This window comes from Ascaphus truei, chromosome 19 (assembly GCF_040206685.1).
Source record: "Ascaphus truei isolate aAscTru1 chromosome 19, aAscTru1.hap1, whole genome shotgun sequence".
NCBI lineage: Eukaryota > Metazoa > Chordata > Amphibia > Anura > Ascaphidae > Ascaphus > Ascaphus truei.
In genome coordinates, this window is record NC_134501.1 from 36,293,160 (window position 1) to 36,319,243 (window position 26,084).

The following is a 26,084-nucleotide window of genomic DNA, read 5'->3' on the forward strand; positions in this document are numbered from 1 at the left end:
GTGCGCCCTCGCAACTCACGGAGGGTGCGCGCACACGCTCCTCCTCTGGGTGCCGGGAACCGTCTGTCCCCTCCTCTTGGTCCCTGCGGGTCGTCTCCGTGGTGCAGCCGGTGCGTGCGTCTCCTTTGCCCACGGAGGGCGCGCGCGCACGCCTCTCCTCTGAGCTATGTTCCCCTGCTGCTTCTTCCCCTCACTCCTTGCGGGCCGTCTCTGTGCTGCAGCCTGTGCACGCGCACCCCTACCTTACAGAGGGTGCGCGCACACGCTCCTCTTATCCTGGCTGTCATGTCTCCGCCTCCCAAACCCTGCAGGCCATTCCCCTGACTGCCCCTTCTGTCTCCTCCTCTTCTCTCCCTGACCTATCCCTATTGTCTCCCACTTCGCTCTCTACTCCTCCCCTCTTTCCTATTGGTATGCCCTCCTTTATTACCCCTGTCTGTCCACTTCTTCCTCGCTCTGCATAGTTCCTGTTTCCCTGTGTGTACCTGACCTATGCTGTGCTTCCTCTGTGTCTCTGCTGTTTCCTGCTCCTGTGTAGAAAACAGAGAGACAGCAAGATGAGTTGGAGACAGATGAGTATGAGAGGAGGGAGTGTAGTGTGCACAGAGAGGAGTAGACACAGAAAGGCAGGAAGTGCAAAGAGGAGCAGGGCACAATGAAGGAGAAAGTAAGGCCACGTCCATAGCAGGGGAAGCCGCGTTGAGCTGTGCGGACGCTCCGCACTGAGCCCCGGCATCCTCAATGAGGATGTCTTTAGAGGGGGCTCACGCGAGCGTCCGCAGGCGTGCTGAGGAGTTGGATTTTTCAGCCGACAGCCAAGCTGTTTTTCAGCGCGCTGTCGGCTGAAACATCCAATCAGCGCGAAGCAGCGTCAACGTCACGGCGCCGTGACGTCGGCGTGTTGCGGGCGATTGTCTCAGCGACGTCACTGCCCCGCCTCCCGATCACGCCCGCTGGCTCGCCTGCATGTGCATGAAATCGCACAGGCTTCAGCAGGCGAGCCTCAGCGTCAGCGCGGTTCAGCATTGCTCCCATCTCTATGGACACAGCCTAAGGTTGGGAAAAGGGGACAAGAGACAGCAAGGCATTATTACAGGGAGGGGTGAAAACAAAGAGTAATCTTTAATAACCTTTCAGATCTCCTAGATTGACATATGTTACGCCGGGTACAGCTAGTTATATTATAATAATATAACATTATTATTCATCATTGTTTGTTAATGAGTATAAATGGTTGTAGCAATAATAATAATGTATTGGTATTAATAATGAAAACATAAATATATAATATTCATTATAATAATATACAATAAGTATTAGTAAGTATTTTTTTAGTTAGTAATGCTATTAGCAATAATAAGGTATTGTTAATAATAATTCAAATATAAATATATATATTCATATATTAAAGAGAATATAAAATAGGTATTATTCATCATTGATTATTGAGTATTAATAATATTATCAATATTAATATTAATTATACTGTATTAGTATTACTAATGAAAACATAAATATATATTACTAATATATGATATTGATATACAATTAATATTCATTAGTATTAATAATAAAAAATGTATTGTTATTAATAATTAAAACAAAAAAATATATATTGTAATAATATGACAATATTATACAATGTGCTGTTGACTAGGTCACGTGTCAGGCTCCTTTCGTTTTCATTGGTCCCTGAGACCTGAGTGTGTGACACTCGGCCCCCAAATCAAACACCTCCGCCAGCCAATAAGCAAACAAGGCTCCAACCTCGCTCGGCCAATCAGCGCGCACCAAAACACCACCACTTTGGCCCTGTGCGCGCGCCTCTCTACCCCCCCAGCCTGGAAATTCCCCTGAAAGGAGGGGGCGCGCGAGAGTGACAGCCCCGCCGGCCAATCAGAGGCAGCGCCGTGCGGCGGCTCCATGTCTTGCATAGGAGAGGGGGGCGGGGTTAGGCGGGGGTAGTGGGTTAGGTTGCGCCTGGGCGAGCTGACGTGAGGTAAATATGAGGTAGTCGGTTATTTATAACAGCGGGGTACATATTAATGGCAGGCGGCGCGCCCCCGGGGTGGGTGTGTGGGAGCGGGGAGAGGGTCAGAGCCCCCGATACACTGTATACACTGACTCACCATTTTCCTGTGTTTTATTTCCCAGCCCCGCAGTATATATGGCGCCTGGCTGAAGCTGGCTGTGGAAGAGCTTGCTGTGCCGGTGACAGGAGGGTCTCAGGATGAGGTGAGAAATCCTGCTCACGTGAATGTTACTATATGGGGTACCTCTGTATAGTGTGTTTGTGGGTAAGGAAATCAGCTGATCCCCCATAGATCAGGGGTCCTGGGGATGTGAATTCCTCTCTCTATAGGGTGTCAGCTCCTTGACCTATATGGGAATCTATTGGGATGGTACACATGCCGGGTTCTCACATGCTCTCATTGGGATATACCTTCTACCGAAGGCCAACTCGCAGGAAACAATAATCCCTTACTTGGTGTGGTGAGGCGGCAACGTAACGCCATGTAGCGCCATTTTGTCACGTAGCGTCCGGTTGCTGTGGCAACGCGGGGTCATTTGACGCAGTCCAGCCATCTTCACTGCAGTTGTAGGGGGAAATTGCAGCAGGCTAAGATGCAGCGTTTCGCTGCCGCCACCCGGAGATTGAGGACGTCAACCCGTAGCCCAGAGGTCAATTCCCGAAACCTGGAATCTCCGGGTCAAACCCGGATAGGTGGCAACCCTGGATATACTATGGAGGCTGGTACAGAGATGTTCCGTTTGGGACCCTATTGTATGACCTGTATGGGAATCTATTGGGATGGTACCCAGGACTGACAATGCCGGTGTCTCCCATGCTCTCATTGGGATATACTATGGAGACTGGTGCAGGGACCTTCAGTTTGGGACCCTATTGTATGACCTGTATGGGCCACCTCGTTATTGTTGTCCGGGATAAGCGTAGCTGGTTCTGGGGCTGCAAATCCTATTCCCCATATACCTTACATAGTGAGTGTGTCGGTAAGGAAAGCAGGTCCATATATCCAGAGACCGGGTCATGGGTATGTAAATCTCATTCCCTGTAGGGTATCAACCCATCTATTCTATTGTAGGGGGAGTTATTGGGACTCTCCCATCCCCTCATTTGGATATACTATGCAGGCTAGTATGGATACCTCCAGGACTGTCAGTTTGGGACCCTATTGTTTGTTCTCTATGGGCAACTTCATTTTTATTGTCAGGGACAACTAGCCAGTCCAGGGTCTGCAAATTCTATTCCCTTTAAGGATGTCGTTACATTCACCTCTTTAGGAATGCCTCTGTATAGTGAATTTGTTGGTATGGAAAGCTGCTGATTCCCATATATCCAGAGACTGTAGTCCTGGGTATATAAATCCCATTCCCTATAGGGTATAAACCCATCTAACTGTATGGGAATCTATTGGGACTGGTCCAGCCTGTGTCTCCCATCCCCTGACTGATATATATTTTGCAGATTAGTATGGAGACCCCCAGATCTGGCATTGTGGGTTCCTATTGCAATTACCTGAATGCCCTCCTACTGTCTTTGTAGGTTCTTCCCACCAATTAGATTGTAAGCTCTTCGGAGCAGGGACTCCTCTTCCTAAATGTTACTTTTGTCTGAAGCACTTCTCCCCATGACCTGTTGTTTGTATTATTTGTTATTTATATGATTGTCACGTGTATTACTGCTGTGAAGGGTTATGTACATTAATGGTTCTATATAAATACATACATACATAATTATATATGGGGCAACTTCATTATTATTGTCAGGGACAAGTGTAACCAGTCCTGGTTCTGCAAATCCTATTCCCTGTAAGGGTGTCCCAACATTCACCTCTGTATTGGAGTTTGTGGGTAAGGAAAGCAGCAGAACCCGAGGGTCAGGAAAAGACTTGGACAGCCCTGGAAATACAAATCTTATTATAGCGTATCAGCCCCTTTATGGTTATGTATGTTTATCTTTATTTATGTAGCGCCCACAGCTGTACTTGGCGCTTTATAAGAGCGACAATACATTACAGGGAATAATAGTACAATAAGTGCAACAGATTTCAGACAATCGGAAAGTAAATCCCTGTCCTGCAGAGCTTACAATCTAAGGCTGAGTCCATGGTCAGCGCTTAGGTGCTGAGGCGCGCTGACGCTTGACAGTGAGCCCCTGCAGCCGCAATGAGAGCGGCTTTAGCAGGGGCTCGCGCAGGCGTGTGGAGGCGTAGCACTTAATTTTTTTTTCTCGTTTTGGCGCTCACGGGAGCGCAGAGCCGGTCACATGTGCGGTTCGCCCAATGAGGGCGAACCAGCTCCGTGATGTCACTGGCCCGCCCCCCGACACGCCCTTGGGATGGCGCACGAACTAAGGCCAGGGAAAGCACCTGCTTTCCCTCAGCCTCAGCGCGCCTTCGCACGGCTTACCATGGAATCAGCCTCAGTGGTATGATGGGAGACTTGGAGAGAGCAGGTGAGGGAATAAGTGCAGTAGATGACAGTGCTTGGTAGGGGTGACTGTGGGTGTGGGACAGTAGCCATGAGTGCAGGCTGTTGGGATGCTTCATTTGAGGGGGGAATTTGAAAGTTTGTCTTGAAGGTGGGAGAGAGGGTGCTTGGTGTATACGGAGTGTGAGGGAGTCCCGCAGGTAAGAGGCAGTGAGGGGAAAGGTTTAATGTGACAGAGAGCAGCAGAGGTGGAAAGGAGACAGTTATGGGTTGAGCGCAGGAGTATAGCGAGAGATCAAACCTGTTAAATAGGGAGGAGCAGATGAGTGGAGATACTTGAAGGTAAGGAGGAAAACTTTGTGGGTGATCCGAAATTTGATGGGAAGCCAGGAGAGGGATTTAAGGAGGAGATAAGCAGGGACTGTTTTGGGAGAAAGTTAAATAATTCTAGCAGAATAATTTTTTTTATAGATTGCAGGGGAGAAAATTGTGAGGCCGGGAGGCCTGTCGGCAGTATGTTACAATAATCCAGGCGGGAGAGGGTATAGGCATGAACTTGAGTTTTAGCAGTAGCGTGACAGAGGAAATTACAGATCTTGGCAATATTTCAGAGGAAGAAGTACCGTATTTCCTCGATTCTAAGACGCACCATCGATTTGGCCCTTACAATCGAGGAAAATTACTTGTTAACTTACCATATTTCAGGAGAGGTCCCAAGTCAGCAAAGAATGAAGCGGGTGGTGGCGGCGGCGGCAGGAGAGGTCCCACGTCTGCAGATGGTTGAAGATGGACAGTGGGTGCGTGTGCGGTGGGAGAACAGGTCCCAAGTCTGCAGGTGAATGAAAATAAGACAGCGGGTGGGTGGAGGGAGGAGATCATAATAGCAAGAGAGCTGAGCAGGAGCAGAGTGGCATGGGGGAACGGCTGGGAAGTAGCACACTGTAACACCGGAAGTTGACCGGTGTCTGACTTCCGGTTACAGTGTGCTCCTTCCCAGCCATTCCCCTTTGCTGCTCTGCTCCTGCTCGGCTCTCCTGCTATTATGATCTCCTGTCACCGCACACCTGCTGTCTTATTATCTTCATTCACCTGCAGACTTGGGACCTGTCCTGCTGCCGCTGCACTCCCGCTCACTGTCCATCTTCAACCATCTGCAACCGTGGGACCTCTCCTGCTGCCGCCGCCCACTTCATCCTCTGTTGACAAGGGACCTCCCTGAAACATGGTAAGTGAAAAGAGGGGGTTAGTACTGTGGACACTTTTTTTTTTTTTTAAATACATCGATTCTAAGACGCACCCCGATTTCAGACATGTGACAATCGGATAAAAGTTGCGTCTTGGAATCGAGGAAATAGGGTAACAAGTTTTAGCCATGTCGTGAATGAAGAAGGAAAGGGAGGAGTCAAATGTCATTCCCAGGCAACGTGCTTTGGCGACAGGATAGATGATAGAACTGTTTACTGTGATGGGGGAAAAAGGGAATATTGGGCCAGGTTTAGGGGGAAATATAAGGAGCTCAGTTTTGGCCATATTATGTTTTAAGGCTGTAAGTGCCATCCACGAGGCTATAGCCAAGGGGCAATCAGAGACTTGGGACTGGATTGCAGGAGTGAGGGTCGGGGCTGATAGATCTGCATAGAGATGATGCCTAAGGCCAAAAGAGTTGATGAGGTCACCAAGTCACGGTGTTTAAATAGTGAAAAGCAGAGGTCCCAGAACAGAGCCCTGAAGTCAAACCAACAGACGGGTCAACAAGAAATGAAGACATGTTAGCAATATGGAATATTATAGGTTATTACCCCGTACTTGCCCAGCCTGCCATTCCTGTACTTGGATATACTTTGCCGGTTGGTATAGAGACCTCCAGGTCTGACAGCAAAGGCATTAACTACATAACGTCCTTACATGCAATTCAGTTCTATTTCCCTGACCACAGAGCAATACAGTAGCCTGCCATGCCTTGCGATAAACAAGGAAACCATCATCACCACTGTCATATTTAGATCTTAACTCAAGCGTTGCCATTTATATTTCATTACTCAGTGAAACAGGAGCTCCAGAAGAAAAGCAAGAGACGGTGAAATATTTATGGGTCATACAAAAGTTTATAGTGATTGTGCCTCCGTGGTCATGGGAGACCCAGGTGTGTTTCTCACCCGTGATCAGACTTGCAGAAAAGATACCTTATACCAGGTATAACTTTCCAGGTTTTGCTGCATTCTGGTTGCTGTTTAGAAAAGTTTGGGCCTAAAGGATTCTTTGTGGTTGCTAAGTTTTTGCTGCTCAATGCTGCACTATAGGATGGAGGTTCTAGCTGTGTTTGGTGATCTCAGTTTGTTTTAACACAGGGTCTGCCAACTCCAGTCCTCAAGCCCCACCAACAAGTCAGGTTTTAAGGATATCATGCTTCAGCACCTGGTGTAGATCAGCGGTGCGCAAAGTGGGAAGCGGGGGTGCGAAATTCGTTGCGGGGACGCCGGGTTTATAGAGGCCCCGCGCGATTCCCGAAAGCATTTAAATTATTGCCGGGGGAGCTGCAAGGCTTCTGTCAACTTCTCCTTACCTTGATTCAGACGACTCATGGCTACTCGGCGTCAAATAATGCCGTGGGGCCATGTGAAGTCGTGTTGCCAGGACGTTTGAGTCGAGGTAAGCAGGGGGGGGGGGGGCGCGAGGAGAGGGGGACAGCCGTCAGGGGGGCGCAGGGGAAAAAGGTTGCGCTCCCCTGGTGTAGATAATTGTACATTTTTGCTGTGTGTCTTTATACTCCTCTTTAGGAAGAGGCAAGTGATTGCGTTTAAGCAATGGTTTAAGAATGTGTTTGTGGCACTAGGTGATGGGGATGTATTCAAATGACATACTTAGTAAGCTGACACATCAGATCTGTTTGTACCATAACCCAAATAAACACTTTCATATAGGCAAGTTTATGCATACTGCTATGGCATACATAATATTTATTCCATAGGAGTGGTGCTGATTAAAACACTTGTTTGAGCTGACAATGGCTTAGTCTGTTCTGAACACTGCACTGACAGTCAGCTGAGAGAAACAACTTGGTGTTCAAGAAATTGTCACATTGCGTAAACGGAGTGTAGTGCTGGGCCATCTTTATAAACCCATTTCATGCTGCCACTTGGCAATTTCTTGAAGATATGTTACTTATAAAATTATGCATATACATCCCTTCATACAGCACAGTATACCTACTTGCATTTTTTTAACTACTGACAATAATCAAATAGTGTGTGTGCGTATACACACACACACACACACACACACACACACACACACACACTCTGTTTACCCAACCCTCGTTCCAAAAGTCCTATTAAGGGTTTCTGCAGCGCCTCTCCATCTGCCAATGAAGTGGTTAAAATGAACCAGAATGCTATTTTCATCTTGCTGTGGGTAGGTTGAGTGTGTAATGCCTCATTTCACTCACTGCCCGTGTGATCTAAATTACAGCTCTGCCTAATAATCCCCTGTCCCAGCGAGAGAAGAGCAGCCATTCATTGTTCTGTTGCTGGGAGAGTGGATCGCAAGATGAGATCAGCGTACTATAGCTAGTAGATGTCAAGAACTTCCGGCCTGCATCCTCTATTTGCTTCACAACAAACCTACACTTCTCCACGACCAATACAGCTAATAGAACTCAACACTGTAACGGCTTAAATATGTAGACTTGGATAGGCAAAATAACACATGGGGTTTCACAAGCCCAAACTACACCGCTTCAGATCGTACCCAACAACGGACTGTACAGTTCAGCCCTGTTTTTTTTTTTTTTTTATATATATATTACAGCTTCCCCTAAGCATTCTGGGATTTGTAGTCTTGCTTCTCTAAATCCAGAAAACAAGTCTACAAATCCATGAACGTTGAGGGACCGCAGTTTAACACCAGGAGTGGGGTAGAATATCTGGAGCTAGATTACCTCAATGCCACTGTGCGTGTGTGATTTGGGTTATTAATGAGGTAAACCGGGACACACATTTTTGTGAAAGTGAAACTATTTGGGAAATGGGAAATGGTTCCTGCCGTCCCTATTCTTCCTCTAGCTCTCCCTGTTTGGTAAATTTACCCCGTAGATTGAATTCCCAGACTTGAACTGGTCATTATTCCTCTTCCAAGTCTGTGAGCTGTAACACTCAGGGCAGAATCAGAGGAAAGGAGAGCCATTAAATGTTTGTGTGTGTGTGTACATTATATTAATCGGGGCTTCTTTTGATCGTTCTCTTGCATCCGGGAGACTTTTAGTGATTACAGCACTGTGTGTTCAATAATAAAGTTTTATTTGTTTCATTGTTGGTGCTAATTTTGAACACTTAACCGATTTTTTTATGAGCGAGCATCAACCAATAATCTGCTTTTCTGCCTTTACTATTGGTTATTCGTTCTTGACTGATTGTATACAAGGTCACACATGATGGCATTCGCCCATTATAAAGATTATTCATAAATGATGATCTCATGTTGGCCCTCTCTAGAGAGACGAGAAAATCCATTCACAGTACTCATACGTTGGCTAAGTAACAGGATGATAACCAGCGACAATGGCACTTTTTCCACTTTCAGACTGTTTGGTCCTTTTATGTATGACACTGCGCTTTCTTCTTCTCTTTCAGGCTGCCTGCTTGTTATTCTTCACTTCCCTTCGTGGACAAAACTTCCCAGTCCAGGATGTCTGTTAAAGTATCTGTCGCAGAGCCTCGGGTTTGCTGAACGCCGCCCATCACCACCCACATCGTCACGATGAGTTCGAGTCTCTGGGGTCAAGAGAAAGCCAGCTCGACGTACTGGGAAGAGCGAATCTTCTACTTGCTGATCCAGGAGGGCAGCCTGATTGACAAACAGAGCCAAAAGTTAGTGAAGGTGCCCAAGGGCAGCATCGGGCAGTATGTCCAGGAGCGGTCAACGACACACAGCAGGGGCATTCCCTCCTCCAAGGGCAAGAAGGTGCAGATAGGACTGAAGATCCTGGAGCAGTCTCACGCTCTTCTGATTGTGGACGAGAAAGACGTTCTTGAAATTGGCGAGAAGATTGCGGAGCTGCTTCTGGCCGTTACGAACTGCGAGGAACGGTACAGCCTGTTCAAAAACAAGGCCAGGTTTACCAAGGCTCTGCAGATCGAGCCGGGCTCGGCTGTGAGGGTGTTTCTGAGGCCGGCAGACGGACTGTTCCCTGGAGTTGTGCGCTACAGGGGACCGTTGTTACTTGAGAGACCCCTCACTGCAATATGGTTTGGGGTGGAGTTACTGGTACGTTGTCTACCTGTTAATGTGCAGCATTGATTGATGCGGCACAGCAACCAGTGTGATGATACTAGGGCAGGGGTGGCCCAGTCCTCAAGGGTCACCAACAGGCCAGGTTTTCAGGATATCCCTGCTTCTGCACAGGAGTCTCAATCAGTCCCTACTTCAGCACAGGTGGCTCAATGGGTGGTTCAGTCTTTGACTGCGCCACCTGTGCTGAAGCAGGGATATATTGAAAACCTGACCTGTTGGTGTCCCTTGGAGTGGAGTTGGCCCCGCCTGTGCTAGGGCGTATGTCCGGAGTACCACTACGTTCACACTTCCTGTTTCTTTTTAAAGAAGAAGGGGTTTAGTGTAGAAGGCCTTTCACACGCTGCCTATTCTGTACAATCCAGAGATCTCTCTCCCGGGTTTTAGCTGTTGATTTTTGGTTTGTAAATCCGGCACAATCACACGACTTATTTCAGCCACTTGAGTTTTGACCACAACATATCCCAGATATTACACAGGACATGATGGTGGTGCTGGCTCCGTGTGTAATACACAGAGCGCATACCGCGGGTCCGTGCGTAATACACAGGACATGATGGTGGTGCTGGCTCCGTGTGTAATACACAGGGCGCATACCGCGGATCCGTGGAGAATGGGTTTGCTCGGAGTTGTCCAGGTGATGGATAGAAGGGGACCTGAGGCTTCCAAGTGGGTGGGAAGATTGGACACGGGGGGTTGAGGGCAGAATCGTGTGCAATTAGAGAGCGGAATGGGACATTTGGTCCTGGCCATTTTGCCGCGACTAATCGCCGGCGGTCGGCCGCAGACGGGACTTTTTATTGCTGTTTAAAGAAGGGGTTAATTGTAAGGGTTTTAGCGGTAGGTGGTTTTAGGGTAAGGGTCTGGGGTAGGGGGTTTATGGTAGGGGTTTTAGCAGTTGGGGTAGGGGGTGTTAGGGTAGGTGTAAGGTTTCCGGTGGCGGGGTGAGGCGCGGCAAAGTGCCGGCAGTCATTTGGTTGCGACAAAATGGCTGTGACCAAATGTTCTAGACCGCTACAGAGGGTATAGGAAGGGTAACGGGTAACCGCATTACAGGCCACTTAACATGCTCATTCTGTATTCAGTGTGTCGTCGCAGTGACAATGTTGATGAAAGGTTTGGTCCTTTACTCTTTGGAAGTGTCGTCCCCCCATTTACATGGCACATATTGGAAACCCTTCGAGACCTAAACCGTGTATGCTGTAAAGTTTGCCTGTTTGTTACATTCTGTGTACCGTATGTTACTTATCACTGTTTGGAAAAGCTGCAATGTAACTTGCAGAAGGCAACAGAATCTACTCTGAGACGGAGATCCCAAGCTCGAAATCTTTAGATTAAACACAGGAGTTCATTCACAAAGCCACGAGACCTGTAGATATAAAGGAAGCTAGTTGACTGCAGTGGCTTTGTTGAACAAGTTAATTAGAGTATAATAATTTGAAGATTTCAGTGCAACGGAAAGAAAATAATTGTAAATGTTGCAGCTCTCCTCCTCCTCATCCAAGAGGGGTGTCCTTTAATCTGCAAGCTGGCCTCCCTTTGAAGAGTGCAGAGAGCAGGCAAAAAGCCGACACAGTGAGCGAGACGCAAAGAAAAAGCCGATAAATCATTAAACAATATCCATATGTCCTTCTCCCCGACTCAATGAGACCAAACCGTTGAAACACTAAAAAAAAAATTAAAACAAATGATGAGAAATGTAGATTTGCTACAGGTAATGATATCTTTCAGTGGGCCAACACGCCATTTATCCCGTAAAGAGCTTTCCAAACCTCACTGGTCTCTCTGGTGATTTGTACACATGAAGAAGAGCAGCCTGTTAGCTTTTCACAAACTCCATACATTATCTTTTTATCTACAAAGAACTTTTATATGTCCATCAAAAGATATCATGACCGACAGCAAATCTGCATTTCTCCAGGAACGTAGAGAAACGTTGGCTTATCAAAACTGACCACTACACAATGATGAACCCATGTTGTTTGTGGGAGTGGCCAACTCCAGAACTCAAGGGCCACCAACGGGTCCACTTTTCAGGATATCCCTGCTTCAGCACAAATGGCCCTCTGAGCCACCTGTGCTGAAGCGGGGATATCCTGAAAACCTGAGGGTAGCCCTTGAGGACTGGAGATTGCCCCCAAGGGTCTCGTACATTACTAATGATTGGGAAGCTCTGTATGACACAGGGAGCACCAGTCTTGCAAAGGGCATCTTCCAAATTCCTTTTCCTTTCCCACCCCCCTCCAGGAAGACGGCCGCGGCCAAGGTTTTACAGACGGCTCGTACCAGGGGAAGCCGCTCTTCCGGTGCGACGAGGAGTGCGGAGTCTTCGTGGCCCTCGACAAGCTGGAGCTGTGCGACGAAGACGATGACGACGAGGTGGAGAGCGATTACGCGTCTCCGGTAGACACCAGCCAGTCTGAAATACCGCCTTTGGAGATCAACTCGAGGGTGTCGCTGAAGATCGGGGAGGGCATGGAATTTGGGACTGTCATATTCTGTGACGTCCTGCCGGGGAAAGAAAACCTCGGTTACTTTGTCGGCGTGGACATGGTGAGCAACCTTCGACTTTATTACCTAGTCCCTCCTAGGGGCAAAGTGTACTAATGGCAGTGACAGGGTTAAGGGGTCAGTCTCTCCTAGGGGTAAAGTGTACTAATGGCAGTGACATGGTTAAGGGGTCAGTCTCTCCTAGGGGTAAAGTGCACTAATGGCAGTGACATGGTTAAGGGATCAGTCTCTCCTAGGGGTAAAGTGCACTAATGGCAGTGACATGGTTAAGGGATCAGTCTCTCCTAGGGGTAAAGTGTACTAATGGCAGTGACATGGTTAAGGGGTCAGTCTCTCCTAGGGGTAAAGTGTACTAATGGCAGTGACATGGTTAAGGGGTCAGTCTCTCCTAGGGGTAAAGTGTACTAATAGCAGTGACAGGGTTAAGGGGTCAGTCTCTCCTAGGGGTAAAGTGTACTAATGGCAGTGACAGGGTTAAGGGGTCAGTCTCTCCTAGGGGTAAAGTGTACTAAAGGCAGTGACATGGTTAAGGGGTCAGTCTCTCCTAGGGGTAAAGTGTACTAATGGCAGTGACATGGTTAAGGGGTCAGTCTCTCCTAGGGGTAAAGTGTACTAATGGCAGTGATATGTTTCAGGGCATCACATCGGGTGATTATTGCCTTTTTTTTTCTTTACCAAAATCTGACAACTACTGTATAAGTATTTTCTGATCATTTTATAAAGTTATTATGTAAACATGGTGAGCTGAGATGTGGGGGGGGGGTTGATTTCCTTCTGCTCCTCCTTTTTGTCTGATGTCACTGTGTGTTCAACAAAAGTTTGCACAGGCAAAGCCCTCCTCTCTCCCCTTTGCCTTATCTTTATTGGCTCTCTGATAAGGGCAGGGTGTGATCAGGTTAAAGAGAAACACCAGATTTACAAACCCTCCCCTATTCAAAGACCTGTAAGAAAATTCAGCTTGTAAATACTTTCCTAAAGAATTAAAACGTCCAAATCTTTGCTATTGGCATGCCTAGATTTCTACCGGGAAGCCAATCATCCTGTTTAAAAAAAGGATGTTTTCTGGCCGACTGTGGGATTGCACCTTTTTTAAATGTAGGTTTGGCATATTTAAAGATGAATTAAATGAACAGTAAGATTACACACAGTCCCTGAAAATAATGATGATATATTTTGTATTGTCTTCCCCTTTTAGAGATATGTTTAGTTTAAAGCTGGGTTTGTCTTTTATTTAAATTGTAATGTTTGTTTAAAAAAAAATCTCCCGGGATCTATTAAATGATGGCCACTACTGATCACTACGATTCAAAAATGTACCTGCAGACAGTCCTCGTCTCCGCCAGCACTTAAAGCAGTATGCATTGCAGAGGGGGATGGACCCCTTCCCGGAATGGTCCAGCATCGTATCTCAGGAGAGGAGACCTCTGAAACTCGCCTACACTTCCAGATGTGGCAGCGAGAGAAGCGTGTACAGGGGCGGCTAACTCCACTCCTCAAGGGCCACCAACGGGTCAGGATTTAGGGATATCCCTGCTTCAGCACAGGTGACTCTTTGACTGCACCACCTGTGCTGAAGCAGGGATATCTTGACCTGTTGGTGATCCTTGAGAACTGGAGTTGGCCACCCCTGAACTAGAGCAAATGTAAGATGGCACCCCGGATCACAGCTTGTCCTACGTTTTAACTTGTTCGCCATATTCCTGTATACCTCTTTCTAAAGAAACAAAAAACAAATATCCAACCATTAAATAAAAGTATCTCCTGCATCTGTCCTCACAATCCCCACAAGTAGTGGATTTCATTTTTTTTTTCCTGCGTGTGTTGGTTTTGACCCAACATGGCTGCCAAGACTGGAAATATGGACACTGGTCACCAATAGGCCTTTTCATTGGCCGATCCGAGTCTACCATTTTGCCTTTTAAACAGCCTTGGGGGGGGGGGGGGGGGTGGGGACAAAAAGTTTGATGCTGGGGACCCCGCTCCCCACAACTGGTTCAGGTTGGTTATAAAAGGAAGAACAATAATAGCAAGCTGGTGGAGACGGTCCTTTTTAACTTCTTGATCAGGTTCGAAATCCAAGACCTAGACTCCACCTCCCTACACCCCATCGTACCACAATTGTCCGTATCTCCATTCTCTTGGAAACCTCGGTTTCAGAGAGCCTGCCGATAGTAAAGTGTGTTCACACGTCCTGCTCAGTCTCCATCTCTTTGCAGGATAATCCCATCGGAAACTGGGATGGAAAATACAACGGGATTCAGTTGTGCAGCTTTGCTAGTGTGGAGAGCACGCTCCTTCTGCACATTAACGATATCATCCCAGGTACGAGTAACACCATCTCGGCTATTTATCTGTGTGTATCGCTTGGTCAGCAGTGGGGCAACCTCTTCATGCTTTTTTTCAGAGAGTTAGTAGCTGGTGGGGGTGGGAACATTTTGCTTGGACACCCGTCCCTTGAGGAGATTGTTAATTTGCTTCCTTACAGTTAACACAGTTTATAGGCTAAACAGGAGGCCGTTATTGAAATGCTGCCTCCTGATTTGGTCAAAGTTCTGGGCATTTGTACTCCGTAAGGGCTCCTTGCCACCTGGTTGCCACAGTTCAATAATGCCTTCCATACCCTCCCCCCCCTCCCCTGCCCCCCTTCCTGCTCAGAGGGCTGCTGGCCCTAACTCGCCTAGACGGTTGCCAGTTTCACTGACCTCCCACTGCTCGCGCATGGGTTGTGGGCGAGCAGGATCCAGATGTCCTTTATAAAAGGGATCGCTCTGCAAAACTGGACACATTTGTGGAGTGGGTTCACCTCCTTGGCCCTGGACATTCATGGCCAGGTAAGGTCCTGCCCTTTGGGTAACAATGAACTAATAATCCCCAGAAGTCCTATACCTTTGCAGATCAGAGTTTGTTTGAGCTACGAAACTTGACATTGGGGGCAAATTTATGGTGGTCCGATTCGGGCTTTCGTACCTTGATCACCAATAACTATTCAAGTTTGTGGCGGTTGGTGCTGTATCGGGTGCGATACCCAGCATCGGACCTTAGTAAATCCCGACGGAAGTCTGTTTTGAAACTGCTTCCCATGCAGGAGAAGACTTCTGCTCCATTAAAATGAACAGGACTAAGATCTCCAGTATGGAGCAGCAGCTTCACAATATATTGCAAAAAAACACTGAGACTTGGGTCCATCTTTACTAAATAGTGCTAAGGCGTGATGAGGTGCCTTACAGTTTAGCACCAGTTAAAGGGGCAGTCCCTGGTAGTTGACCCTAGAAACAACATTTTGTAAAAATTTCATTGTCTTCCTTAAACAAATAACTGTGCTTAAAGCAAATTAAGCCCAATTTCTTTTTCTTCCGGGGCCTCTGACTGAGATGGGGTTCATCAAGTGTTTCTTCAGCTCTTGGGGATGGGACGCCGATGTTAATGGACACACAGTTATGTCCCACATTGCAGTGGGTTTTTGTAAAGTGGGGAAACTTGTGTCATGAGATGCCCCCCCCCCCCCCTTCTGTGATGTTCCAGAGACGGTATCTCAGGAGAGGAGACCTCTGAAACTCGCCTACACTTCCAGATGTGGCAGTGAGAAAAGTGTGTCCAACCACAGCAAGCCAAAGGTCACAGGTAATGGGACAGTCACCCCTTACTTCCGCCACCCGTTACCCCCAACACTCCACCCTTTAAAAAAAAATAAAAAATGTATAGCAGTGTAGAGAGAATGTTGTAGGATCTATAGCGTTGCAAAGTGGTAGACGCTGTGTTGGTCCTGGACACGAAGATTGTCTGCAGGTCACGATACCTTTTTGGGGACCTTTGCGAATGTTCATAGATGACATCACATCGTATATCGCTTTCCAAACCTCCCAGGTCTGTTCTTCATTTATTCAGCGCTTTTCTAAACCTCACAAGTCCCCTCTTCATGTGTGCCGTCAACTGTGAAGAAGTCCACATAACCGGTCCGTGTAAATGGGTTTAGCCTCCCTGCCCTTTGCTGGCAGAGGGAATAGAATATTTGCAGCATGGCTTTTGTTAAAGGGTTAAGGTTAGGGTCGCCAGATGTCCCGTATATACAGGATTGTACCTTCTTTCATTGACTTGTCCCAGAGAGGTCTGTCCGGACGCATCATTGTCGTGTATATTAGAGCCTTGGCGTGAAATGCCTGAACTTTAAATGACTGTGATGAAATCAATCATAAAAAAAACCTTACAGATTTCTACGTGAGGGTAATAGTTCCGCTTTCCGGTAGTTGTCGCATCACTAAAGGGAATCCTTGATGGAGAAGGATTTAGGAGTGCTTGTAGACAGCAGGCTTAGCAATAGTGCCCAATGTCATGCAGTAGCTTCAAAGGCAAACAAGATCTTATCTTGCATCAAACGGGCAATGGATGGAAGAGAAGTAAACATAATTATGCCCCTTTACAAAGCATTAGTAAGACCACACCTTGAATATGGAGTAACATTTTGGGCACCAATCCTAAGAAAAGACATTATGGAACTAGAGAGAGTGCAGAGAAGAGCCACAAAATTAATAAAGGGGATGGACAATCTATCTTATGAGGAGAGGCTAGCTAAATTAGATTTATTTACATTAGAAAAGAGGCGTCTAAGAGGAGATATGATAACTATATATATATATATACAAATATATTCAGGGACAATACAAGGAGCTTTCAAAAGAACTGTTCATCCCACGGGCAGTACAAAGGACTCGGGCCATTCCTTAAGGTTGGAGGAAGGGAAATTTCACCAGCAACAAAGGAAAGTGTTCTTTACAGTAAGGGCAGTTAAAATGTGCAATTCATTACCCATGGAGACTGTGATGGCAGATACAATAGATTTGTTCAAAAAAAGGTTGGACATCTTTTTAGATGGGAAAGATATACAGGCAGTCCTCGTTTTACAACGCTTCGCTTTACAACGAATGGCTTATACAACGCTATGCAATGCATACCTATATTCATTTTTACAACGCCAAAATGGCTTATCCAACGCTCTTACGACGCTTTGCAACGTTGTGTATGTGTGTATATATATACATATTCACATAAACAACGTTGCAAAGCGTTGTAAGAGCGTATATATATAATATTATACTATATAATATTTTATTTATAATGTTATATTATATATATAATACAGTATATACACTATATAATTTATGTGTGTGCTGCATATCTTATTGCCTGCATAAAATATTTGGTGTAATTTAGTGTTAAAAATGCCTTTAGGAACGGAACCTTTCATTTAAACAGTGTTCCTATGGGAAAATGTGTTTCGTTTTACAACGTTTCGCTTTACAACGCCATTTTGAGTAACGCATTGTGTCGGATAACCGAGGACTGCCTGTACAGGGATATACCAAATAAGTATTCATGAGAAGGATGTTGATGCAGGGATTAATCCGATTGTCAATTCTTGGAGTCAGGAAGGAATTAATTTTTCACCTTAATAGTTTTTTTTTATTTGCCTTCCTCTGGATCAATAAGTAAGTATAGATATAGGATAAAGTATCTGTTGTCTAAATTTAGCATAGGTTGAACTTGATGGACCTACGTCTTTTTTCAACCTCATCTACTATGTAACTATGTAACTAAATGATTTAAATAATGAAGTTAGGACACTGCCTGTCATCTCATAATACCGTGACCTCCGCCCCTACAGGCGTTACATTTTCTCCAACCGCTACGTGTTAGTTCAGCGCGCGTCTTTCCCCGTCCCGCCGAGCACAGGGAAGATACAAACCAGAGAATATAGCAGTCACGCCGGAGATACCATTCAGCTCGCAGGGGTTGCAAATGATTCATCCCTCATTTTGACATCGCACCTTCACACTCCGCCCCATAATCTAAAAACATAAATGTGGCCCCCCATAGTTATGGTTGCTATTAACCCCTTTTTCAGCCTGAGTTGCAGCCCCCTCACAAAGCGGAGGGGTTAGGTAGAAATGGCAGAGGAGGTGGGGCTTGCATGTGGTCTGACACTGCTCTTCCTGCCACGCACCTGGAGGGTGGCTCCCTCCTGCATGTCGCCTGCACCTGTTACATCGAATTTAGAGAAGTGGGTTTGCAACAGACGGCCGTGTAATGCCACACTGCGTGTAACACAATACGCCACTGGTTTAGAGAAAGCGTATGCACACAGGCTGAAGCAGATCAGACAGGTAAGCCAAAGTGAAGTCCCACGCTCGGGAGGCCCTTAGAGCGGCACGCCAGGATGCATTGCTCGGGAGGCCCTTAGAGCGGCACGCCAGGATGCATTGCTCGGGAGGCCCTTAGAGCGGCACGCCAGGATGCATTGCTCGGGAGGCCCTTAGAGCGGCACGCCAGGATGCATTGCTCGGGACGCCCTTAGAGCGGCACGCCAGGATGCATTGCTCGGGAGGCCCTTAGAGCGGCACGCCAGGATGCATTGCTCGGGACGCCCTTAGAACGGCACGCCAGGATGCATTGCTCGGGACGCCCTTAGAGCGGCACGCCAGGATGCATTGCTCGGGACGCCCTTAGAACGGCACGCCAGGATGCGTTGCTCGGGAGGCCCTTAGAGCGGCACGCCAGGATGCATTGCTCGGGAGGCCCTTAGAACGGCACGCCAGGATGCATTGCTCGGGAGGCCCTTAGAGCGGCACGCCAGGATGCATTGCTCGGGAGGCCCTTAGAGCGGCACGCCAGGATGCATTGCTCGGGAGGCCCTTAGAGCGGCACGCCAGGATGCATTGCTCGGGAGGCCCTTAGTGCGGCACGCCAGGATGCATTGCTCGGGAGGCCCTTAGAGCGGCACGCCAGGATGCATTACTCGGGAGGCCCTTAGAGCGGCACGCCAGGATGCATTGCTCGGGAGGCCCTTAGAGCGGCACGCCAGGATGCATTGCTCGGAAGGCCCTTAGAGCGGCACGCCAGGATGCATTGCTCGGAAGGCCCTTAGAGCGGCACGCCAGGATGCATTGCTCGGGAGGCCCTTAGAGTGGCACGCCAGGATGCATTGCTCGGGAGGCCCTTAGAACGGCACGCCAGGATGCATTGCTCGGGAGGCCCTTAGAGCGGCACGCCAGGATGCATTGCTCGGGAGGCCCTTAGAGCGGCACGCCAGGATGCATTGCTTGTTTTTTTTTTTTTATATATATAGCATTGAAGCAGGGGGTGTCCTGAGCTGAACCCCGTTAATTTCAGCTCTGGGGACTCCCTGCTTCAAGAGATACTTACCTCTCGTAGGGGGTGCCGGTATCTCAGCAACTAGTGTGCCTAGCACAATGGCGTCATTTAAATGTCCTGCGTCACGCCGGCAACAGGAAGCCGTGATGTCATCCCTCGCGGCATCCTATTGGCCAGCGTTACTTGGATATTTAAACTTCTCAGAGATGCCGGCGCCCCCTACGGAGGGAAATAACTCCAGAAGCAGGGAGTCCGCAGAGCTGAAATTAATGGGATTCGGCTTCGGAGTCCCCCGTGCTTCAAACCTGTAGCAAGACATGCAAGCTGGATTGCTGCTTTAAAGCGGCATTACAGCTTAATAGCATGTAGTCTTCCCGCACTCCTGTTTTAGATGCTAATATATGGCTTGTCCTTATGTGCTGACTGTGTAGAATGCCCGGGACTTCTCGGCTCCGCCACGGATAGCGGTAATACAGGGGAGTTCTTCAATTGATCGCACTATTCACAATAAGTCTCATAACGACATCTTCATATCAATTAGAGAAGAAAGTGGTGGAGCGCTTTATCAAAAACTCTTTGATAAAGCGCTCCTATAGCGCGAAACGCGTCAGAGGTACCTTATTTGTAGCCCGGTCTACTAATGCCATGAATTAAAGCATTTTTTAATTTGCAAGCAGCCTCCAGCCCTTTCATTTTTTCAGCAGTGCTCCACCACTTTCTTCTCTACTTGGATTCATCTTATTGGAAGGAGGCACGCTACACCTGTCCAGGAAGGTTTCGTGAGTTACTTATTTCTGTGATTGCAGTTCTACAATTCATGTCTTTATTATGTCTCATGCCTATGGGTTGAGGGGTGCTGTCCCATAAGTGGGTGTGGGGTGTGCTCTCTTCAGTGAGTGTACATTTCACACACCCACTGTGGTGCCTGCATACCACTCTTTATATTACCCTATCATATGGCCTTCAAGTGAGCACTCAATGCTTTAATACACTGCATAAGAAGTTAACTCTTGCCTGGACTCCTATGCTATATTGCACAATACTGCAGAGACATTTGTAGCACCTACAGGGATTCATTTCCCATACCTGTTATATCTTCATATCAATATTGTTATTGCAGGTGTCTGTGTACATAACTTTTGGGGAACATTGCACCCGAGGAAGGGGTTTCCCCCGAAACGACGTGCATCCAGACACCTGCAATAAAAATATGAAATTAATAAAGCGATCTTGTTGTTGGACTCGTTGGGAACAGTGCGGCCAATTGAAGAATTGACCTGTATTATGGCATTACATCTCTGGATATTTTTTCCATTTATTTTTTGACTAGAGGGGAAGCAGACGGTCTCAGGAGATGGACCGTGTTGATTTCAGCTCAGGGGACCCCGTGCTCCCCGAGATAACTCTAAAAATGTCAGTTTAAAGGTCGATAGAAAGCCATGGTGTAATCTCTTGCCACTTCCTTTTGGCCCGTCTGACGCGAGGACCTTTAAACAGATATGAGATACCAGCATCAACTTCTGATGCGAGTACAGGTGGTCCTCGTTTACAGACGTCCCGGTTTTCGACGGATGCCGTATCCGACGCCACATAATGCAGTCCGCGACGCCTCATAATGCAGTCCGCCAGACGCATTATCCCACGCCGGAACCGCTTTTCCAACGGTCACCGCCACCGATTAACATGGACCCGCAATCAGACGGTTAGCGGGACGCATTCCGTCGGAAAAGTGAGGACTGCCTGTATCTCTGGGTTCAGGGGGTCCTTAGAGCTGAAATCGTCCCGGTACAGCGCAGAAGACCCCCTGCCTCCCATCTAAGGGGATTTCTTTTTTTGGGGGGTGGTATAGCTTCTTTTATTCAGTTAGAAGTCAGAGCGCTGGTATATAGTGGTAATGAGTATCACTTTAAAACCATATATTGTATTTTACTTTGTGTAGAACAAGAAATGGGGGTCCCCAGCACTCAAATGAGAAAAATTAAGTAAATGACAAATAAGTTATAAAGAAATATTACTGTGATATTGCCACAATATGTATATGTAATCAAAAAGGTCAGCAACATACATACAACTGTGAGTAATAGCAAATGGTGTGGGAGAACACAGGGTGGGGGAAGGGAAAGGAATAAGGAAAAGACAAGGGAAAAGGGGGAGGGATCAAGACAAATAAGAGGGCCATGCCCTTTTATGTATTTACACACATGGTACTATTAATAAAATCATAACAGTCTACATGTCTCTCTCCTAATCGTTTGCATACAAAAAATTAGAACATTAGGACCTTCCTTCAATATATCAATCTTGGGGGATGGTTAAAACCAACATTCTCTTTTCCCTTATTCAAAAACATTGTTATCATACTTCATACATTATACTTAGTAAGTGTAACGTGTGCTCACCACAAACAAGGCGGGACGTGATGCTGAGGTGGGGATGTTGGTGGCCACCGACCTATAACCGAGCAGCCACGTCCGGAGTGCAGAGTGGTAGTCGTGTAGCTGGGTCAGGAAAGGAGAAGTCAGATTGGTCGAGGTACTTGCCGTGGTCTAGGATTGGAGAGATCGGGTTGCCGTTGTGCGGTGCCGGGGTTCAGGGGTAGAATGTAGAATAGTCGTATCTGTAGCCATGGTCCAGGGGTCAGAGAAGGCAGGAGTCCGGTTGTAAGCTGAGGCAAAAATACAAGAAGTAAACAAGCAATAATATAGCAAAGATGGGAAGCGCTCTAACACAAATAGAAAGTCTAAACTTTTGAGATGATTTGACGTGGTGCAGCTTGAACAGTTGAATTGTTCCCAATTCCCAGCAGCAGCAAAAATGTTCACAATGTTCAGTGCTCCTCGTGATAAGGAAAGCTGTGAGAAAAAGAAAAAAACAATATAGTGAAGTACTTTCACAGTATATCATAAGCACATAAAGATGGTAAGAGATGCACTTACATTCAAGTGCCTATACCAGGCATGTAAAGGTATCTTTTGATGTCATTTCACCTCCGTGTGGTAATAAAGGATTTCAAGAGGGACTTCTTTTAAAAAGCTCCAGCTTTATACAAATTCAGGTGTAAGTTGACACATAACAGTATAAAATACAAAAGGGACAGGCCAGTTCATGTGCGTTACTCCGGTTTCTGCGACATTCACCGCCAATCCAGCCGGCTTTCTACGTCACTGGATGGCTTAAATCCTTATTTTTAATAAGTCGAAGATGTTCCATGAGACGTATTTTTAAACTTCTAGTGGTCCGTCCCACATACTGTTTCACACACCCAAAGGTGAGGAGATAAATTACAAAAGAAGTTTTGCAGTTAATAAAACTGCGTATAACACATTTTTCTTTTGTTACAGTACTTTCAAATGTTTTAGTTGGCAATAAAATATCACAAACCTTACATGAACGGCATCTATAGGAGCCTCTGGTAGAGGGTCAAGAACCATCTGCATGAGGCGTGAATAAACTGGTTGAAAGGGAATTAGATATAGTTTTTGCCCTTCTAAAGACAACTTTTGGTTTTGATGGTAAATTTTGCCCTATAACTGGGTCTAGACGTAATATATCCCAGTGTTTTTCTAAGATAAGCCTGACCTCCTGTGCTTGCTGGCTGAATTGAGTAATAAAAAGTGGATCTGAAATTTGTGAAACCTTCTTTGGTTTCCTTATCAACAGTTGTTTTCTTTCCATCAGATCCACTTCCACTCTGGCCTGGGCTAAGTCCGAAGATCTATAGCCTCTAGCCAGAAACCTTTTTTGCAAATCATCTGATTGACTATGAACGTCCTCATCTTTGGAACAATTGCGTTTTACTCTCATTAGTTGTCCCTTCGGTATGCCCTTAACGAGGGACCTGGGGTGGCAGCTATCAGCTCCTAAATAAGTGTTCCGTGAGTTTTCTTTGCGGAAAATATCCGTATGAATTTTCAAAGAAAGATCAACGTAAAGTAATAAATCAATTAAGTGGAGATAATCATAAGTGAACGTGAATTTGAGATCATAATCATTGTTATTAAGTGAATCAACAAATAATAATAGTGTAGTGAGACCACCCTCCCAAATAAAAATAAGATCATCAATGAAGCGGCGATAAAAAACAATGTGATCTCTGAAAGGGTTTCTATCGTCAAACACGACTCCCACCAACCCATGAACAAGTTTGCATAGGAGGGGGCAAAGCTGGTACCCATAGCCGTTCCACGTGTCTGGAGATAGTAAACCCCATCAAATAAAAAATAATTGTGTGTAAGAAGAAATTTTATAGAATCCAAAATAAAAGTGACAAATTAGAATTTTCTAAAAAATATCGTGAAGCTGCCACTCCCAGGTCATGTTGAATTATGGTGTAAAGTGATATGACGTCCATAGACAACCAGATGTAGCCAGATTTCCAAGGAATATTGGTAATTTGATTAATCAAATCTGTGCTGTCTAAAATGTTAGAAGGAAGAGCCCGGGACAGGGGCTGTAGATTTCTTTTTTTTTTTCTACAGAGGTCCAAAGAACTTTAATTCCTTGTTTAAAATTTCATGAAATGAAGCCCAATCATTTTAGTCTAGCGTGAATATTCAGCAAAGGTTATTCGACCCTTGTCCCTCTGCCATCTTTACTGTGTATGTTAATAAGTGAATTTAAAAAACACATTGTAATTTTTTTTTTTTAACATAGCTTTAATTACTCACATTTTAACACCTGTAACATGTCGAGGTCATTGGCTCATTTTTGGTCTTGAGGGGTACAGCTAGAATATAAGGAGTAGAAGGGTCAGTCACAAGAATATTGTAATATAATTTTAGATATAGGGAGAAATCACTGTCACTGAGGAGGAGAGTGAGACAGCGGGCACGGCCGCACAGCAAAAATGGCAAAGGCTGGACTGTGCTATAAAGTAACTTTTTATTGCAGCATGGGATATTAAAAAAACAAGAGGAGGGGTGACACCCCCCCGCGCCTCTTACGCGTTTCACCCGCTATGGGCTTTTAAAAAAAAAAAGCCCATAGCAGGTGAAACGCGTAAGAGGCGCGGGGGGTTGTCACCCCTCTTGTTTTTTTAATATCCCATGCTTGAATAAAAAATCTTCATACAGCGTGGAGCACCGGATGAATTAAAGACATATGTGAGTACTTTGATACTACTTTGAAAATTGGAGCTTCCCCAGGTGCACTGGTTGATTGAGTTGCAGGACTTATGCATGGGGTCTGGGTGGGTCTTAGGACTTCCCCCGGACAACCCTTCATAGCCTTGCCAGACCAAGTCCCAACTAGGGGTTAATCTACATCAGCTCCACTGTTTATTTTCATTTTATTCCGGATGCAGCAATTCATTAATATGTGGGCATAATGCTCTGTAGCACTAGTCAATTGGGGGGACCTTTACCCCAATATTCCTTCAGTAATTTTAGATATATTTAAAGACTTACAATGGTTATATTTAAATGTTTTGAAGCATATATTACACCTATAGAATATATATTTACATGACCAATAGGAAGCCGCACCAGGTGATGTCACGGCTTCCTATTGGCCCGCAGGGCACTGGAGCTTCGATAAGCGGCTATTATGTGAGCCCTGCTAGTGGAGCGGCTCCCAGTGCCCGTTCCGGAGGTGTGTGTCCCCGGAAGCAGGGGATCTCCGGAGCCGGAATGAATGGGGTTCAGCTTCAATCCTATGTTAAAAAATAAACAAATGCCTGCTTGGATTGCCGCTTTTAAAATGGCGCCCAGGCTAGTACAATGCAATAAGCAGACCGCTCACGGCCATTTCAAGGCCCCATGGGCCTCAAGTTGAAGGGCCCTGTGGTACATCACGGGCACCTGCTGACCACTCCGGCATCAGGGTGCCAGTCGCGATCACATGACGCCGAGGTCCGCTGGCACTGGAAAGTTTAAGGCAGGGGTGCGCAAGCATCTGTTGCTGCGCCCCCCTGCCTGCTCTCCCAGTGCTGGCGCCCCCCCCCCCTTACCTTTTAAAGGTGGGGTCATGTGACGTCACGTGACCCCACAGCATCGCCGAAGCCGGCTGAGTCACGGTAAGTGAGTTACAGAGGCCTCGCGCGGTCTACAGCATTTCCTTTAAATATCTCAGGGAAGTGCGCGGGGCCTCTGTAACCGCTGCACCCCCCAAACAAATCTCATGCCCCCCAGTTTGCACACCCCTGGGGTTAAGGAACGGATGACTTTTTTTGTAAGTCTGGAAAAGATTGCATTATTATTTATTTATGGAACTTCTGTTTTCTGTCGTTTTTCCTTAAAGCCGGATCTACCTCGGAGACGGGAAGCAGAAACCGGTCGGAATTTTTTTACACTTTAAATGGCAACTCGGTGGACACTACGCCGCAGCCGAAGGCGAAGAGCACGTGGTACATTGATGAAGGTATGATTAAGACGTGGTAGATTTGATTTTAAAACTTTGAGCTAATAGTGGAAGCGGGTAATGGGGCAGCGCCTCCGCGTGTACTGAACTTGGGGCTTCCTTGATGGAGCTGGACATAGTAGCTAAGTCACATGCCATTTCCTCGTTTTCTAGTGGAGCACTGACCGCAATCTGGACTATTTTCCCCCTCGGTGATGCCACAATCAGGAGGTCCCTCTAAGGAAGGGGTCACAGGATAGTGATGTGCCGGAAGGGAGGGGAGCGGCGGGGGAGGAGAGGGGGTTTATTTCAGACAAACCAGTCTTTTCCCCATTATCTCTTAGCATGCAATG

At 46.6% G+C, this 26,084-nt stretch overlaps 1 protein-coding gene across 3 annotated transcripts in view; it reads left to right on the top strand.

Moving 5' to 3' along the window:
- Positions 1-1,929: 1,929 nt before the first annotated feature.
- The window catches only part of CYLD (CYLD lysine 63 deubiquitinase), a 57,720-nt gene continuing 33,565 nt past the window's right edge, over positions 1,930-26,084 (top strand). For 2 of the 3 annotated variants that reach the window (XM_075577145.1, XM_075577147.1), the window contains exons 1-7: positions 1,930-1,999; positions 2,155-2,235; positions 9,081-9,714; positions 11,986-12,291; positions 14,466-14,571; positions 15,772-15,870; positions 25,633-25,752. In XM_075577145.1, coding sequence (XP_075433260.1) covers positions 9,208-9,714; positions 11,986-12,291; positions 14,466-14,571; positions 15,772-15,870; positions 25,633-25,752 — 1,138 coding nt within the window. In that variant the 5' untranslated portion in view covers positions 1,930-1,999; positions 2,155-2,235; positions 9,081-9,207. Of the gene's footprint in view, positions 2,011-2,154; positions 2,236-9,080; positions 9,715-11,985; positions 12,292-14,465; positions 14,572-15,771; positions 15,871-25,632; positions 25,753-26,084 lie in introns of all 3 variants that reach the window. The other variant, XM_075577146.1, reaches the window with a different exon arrangement.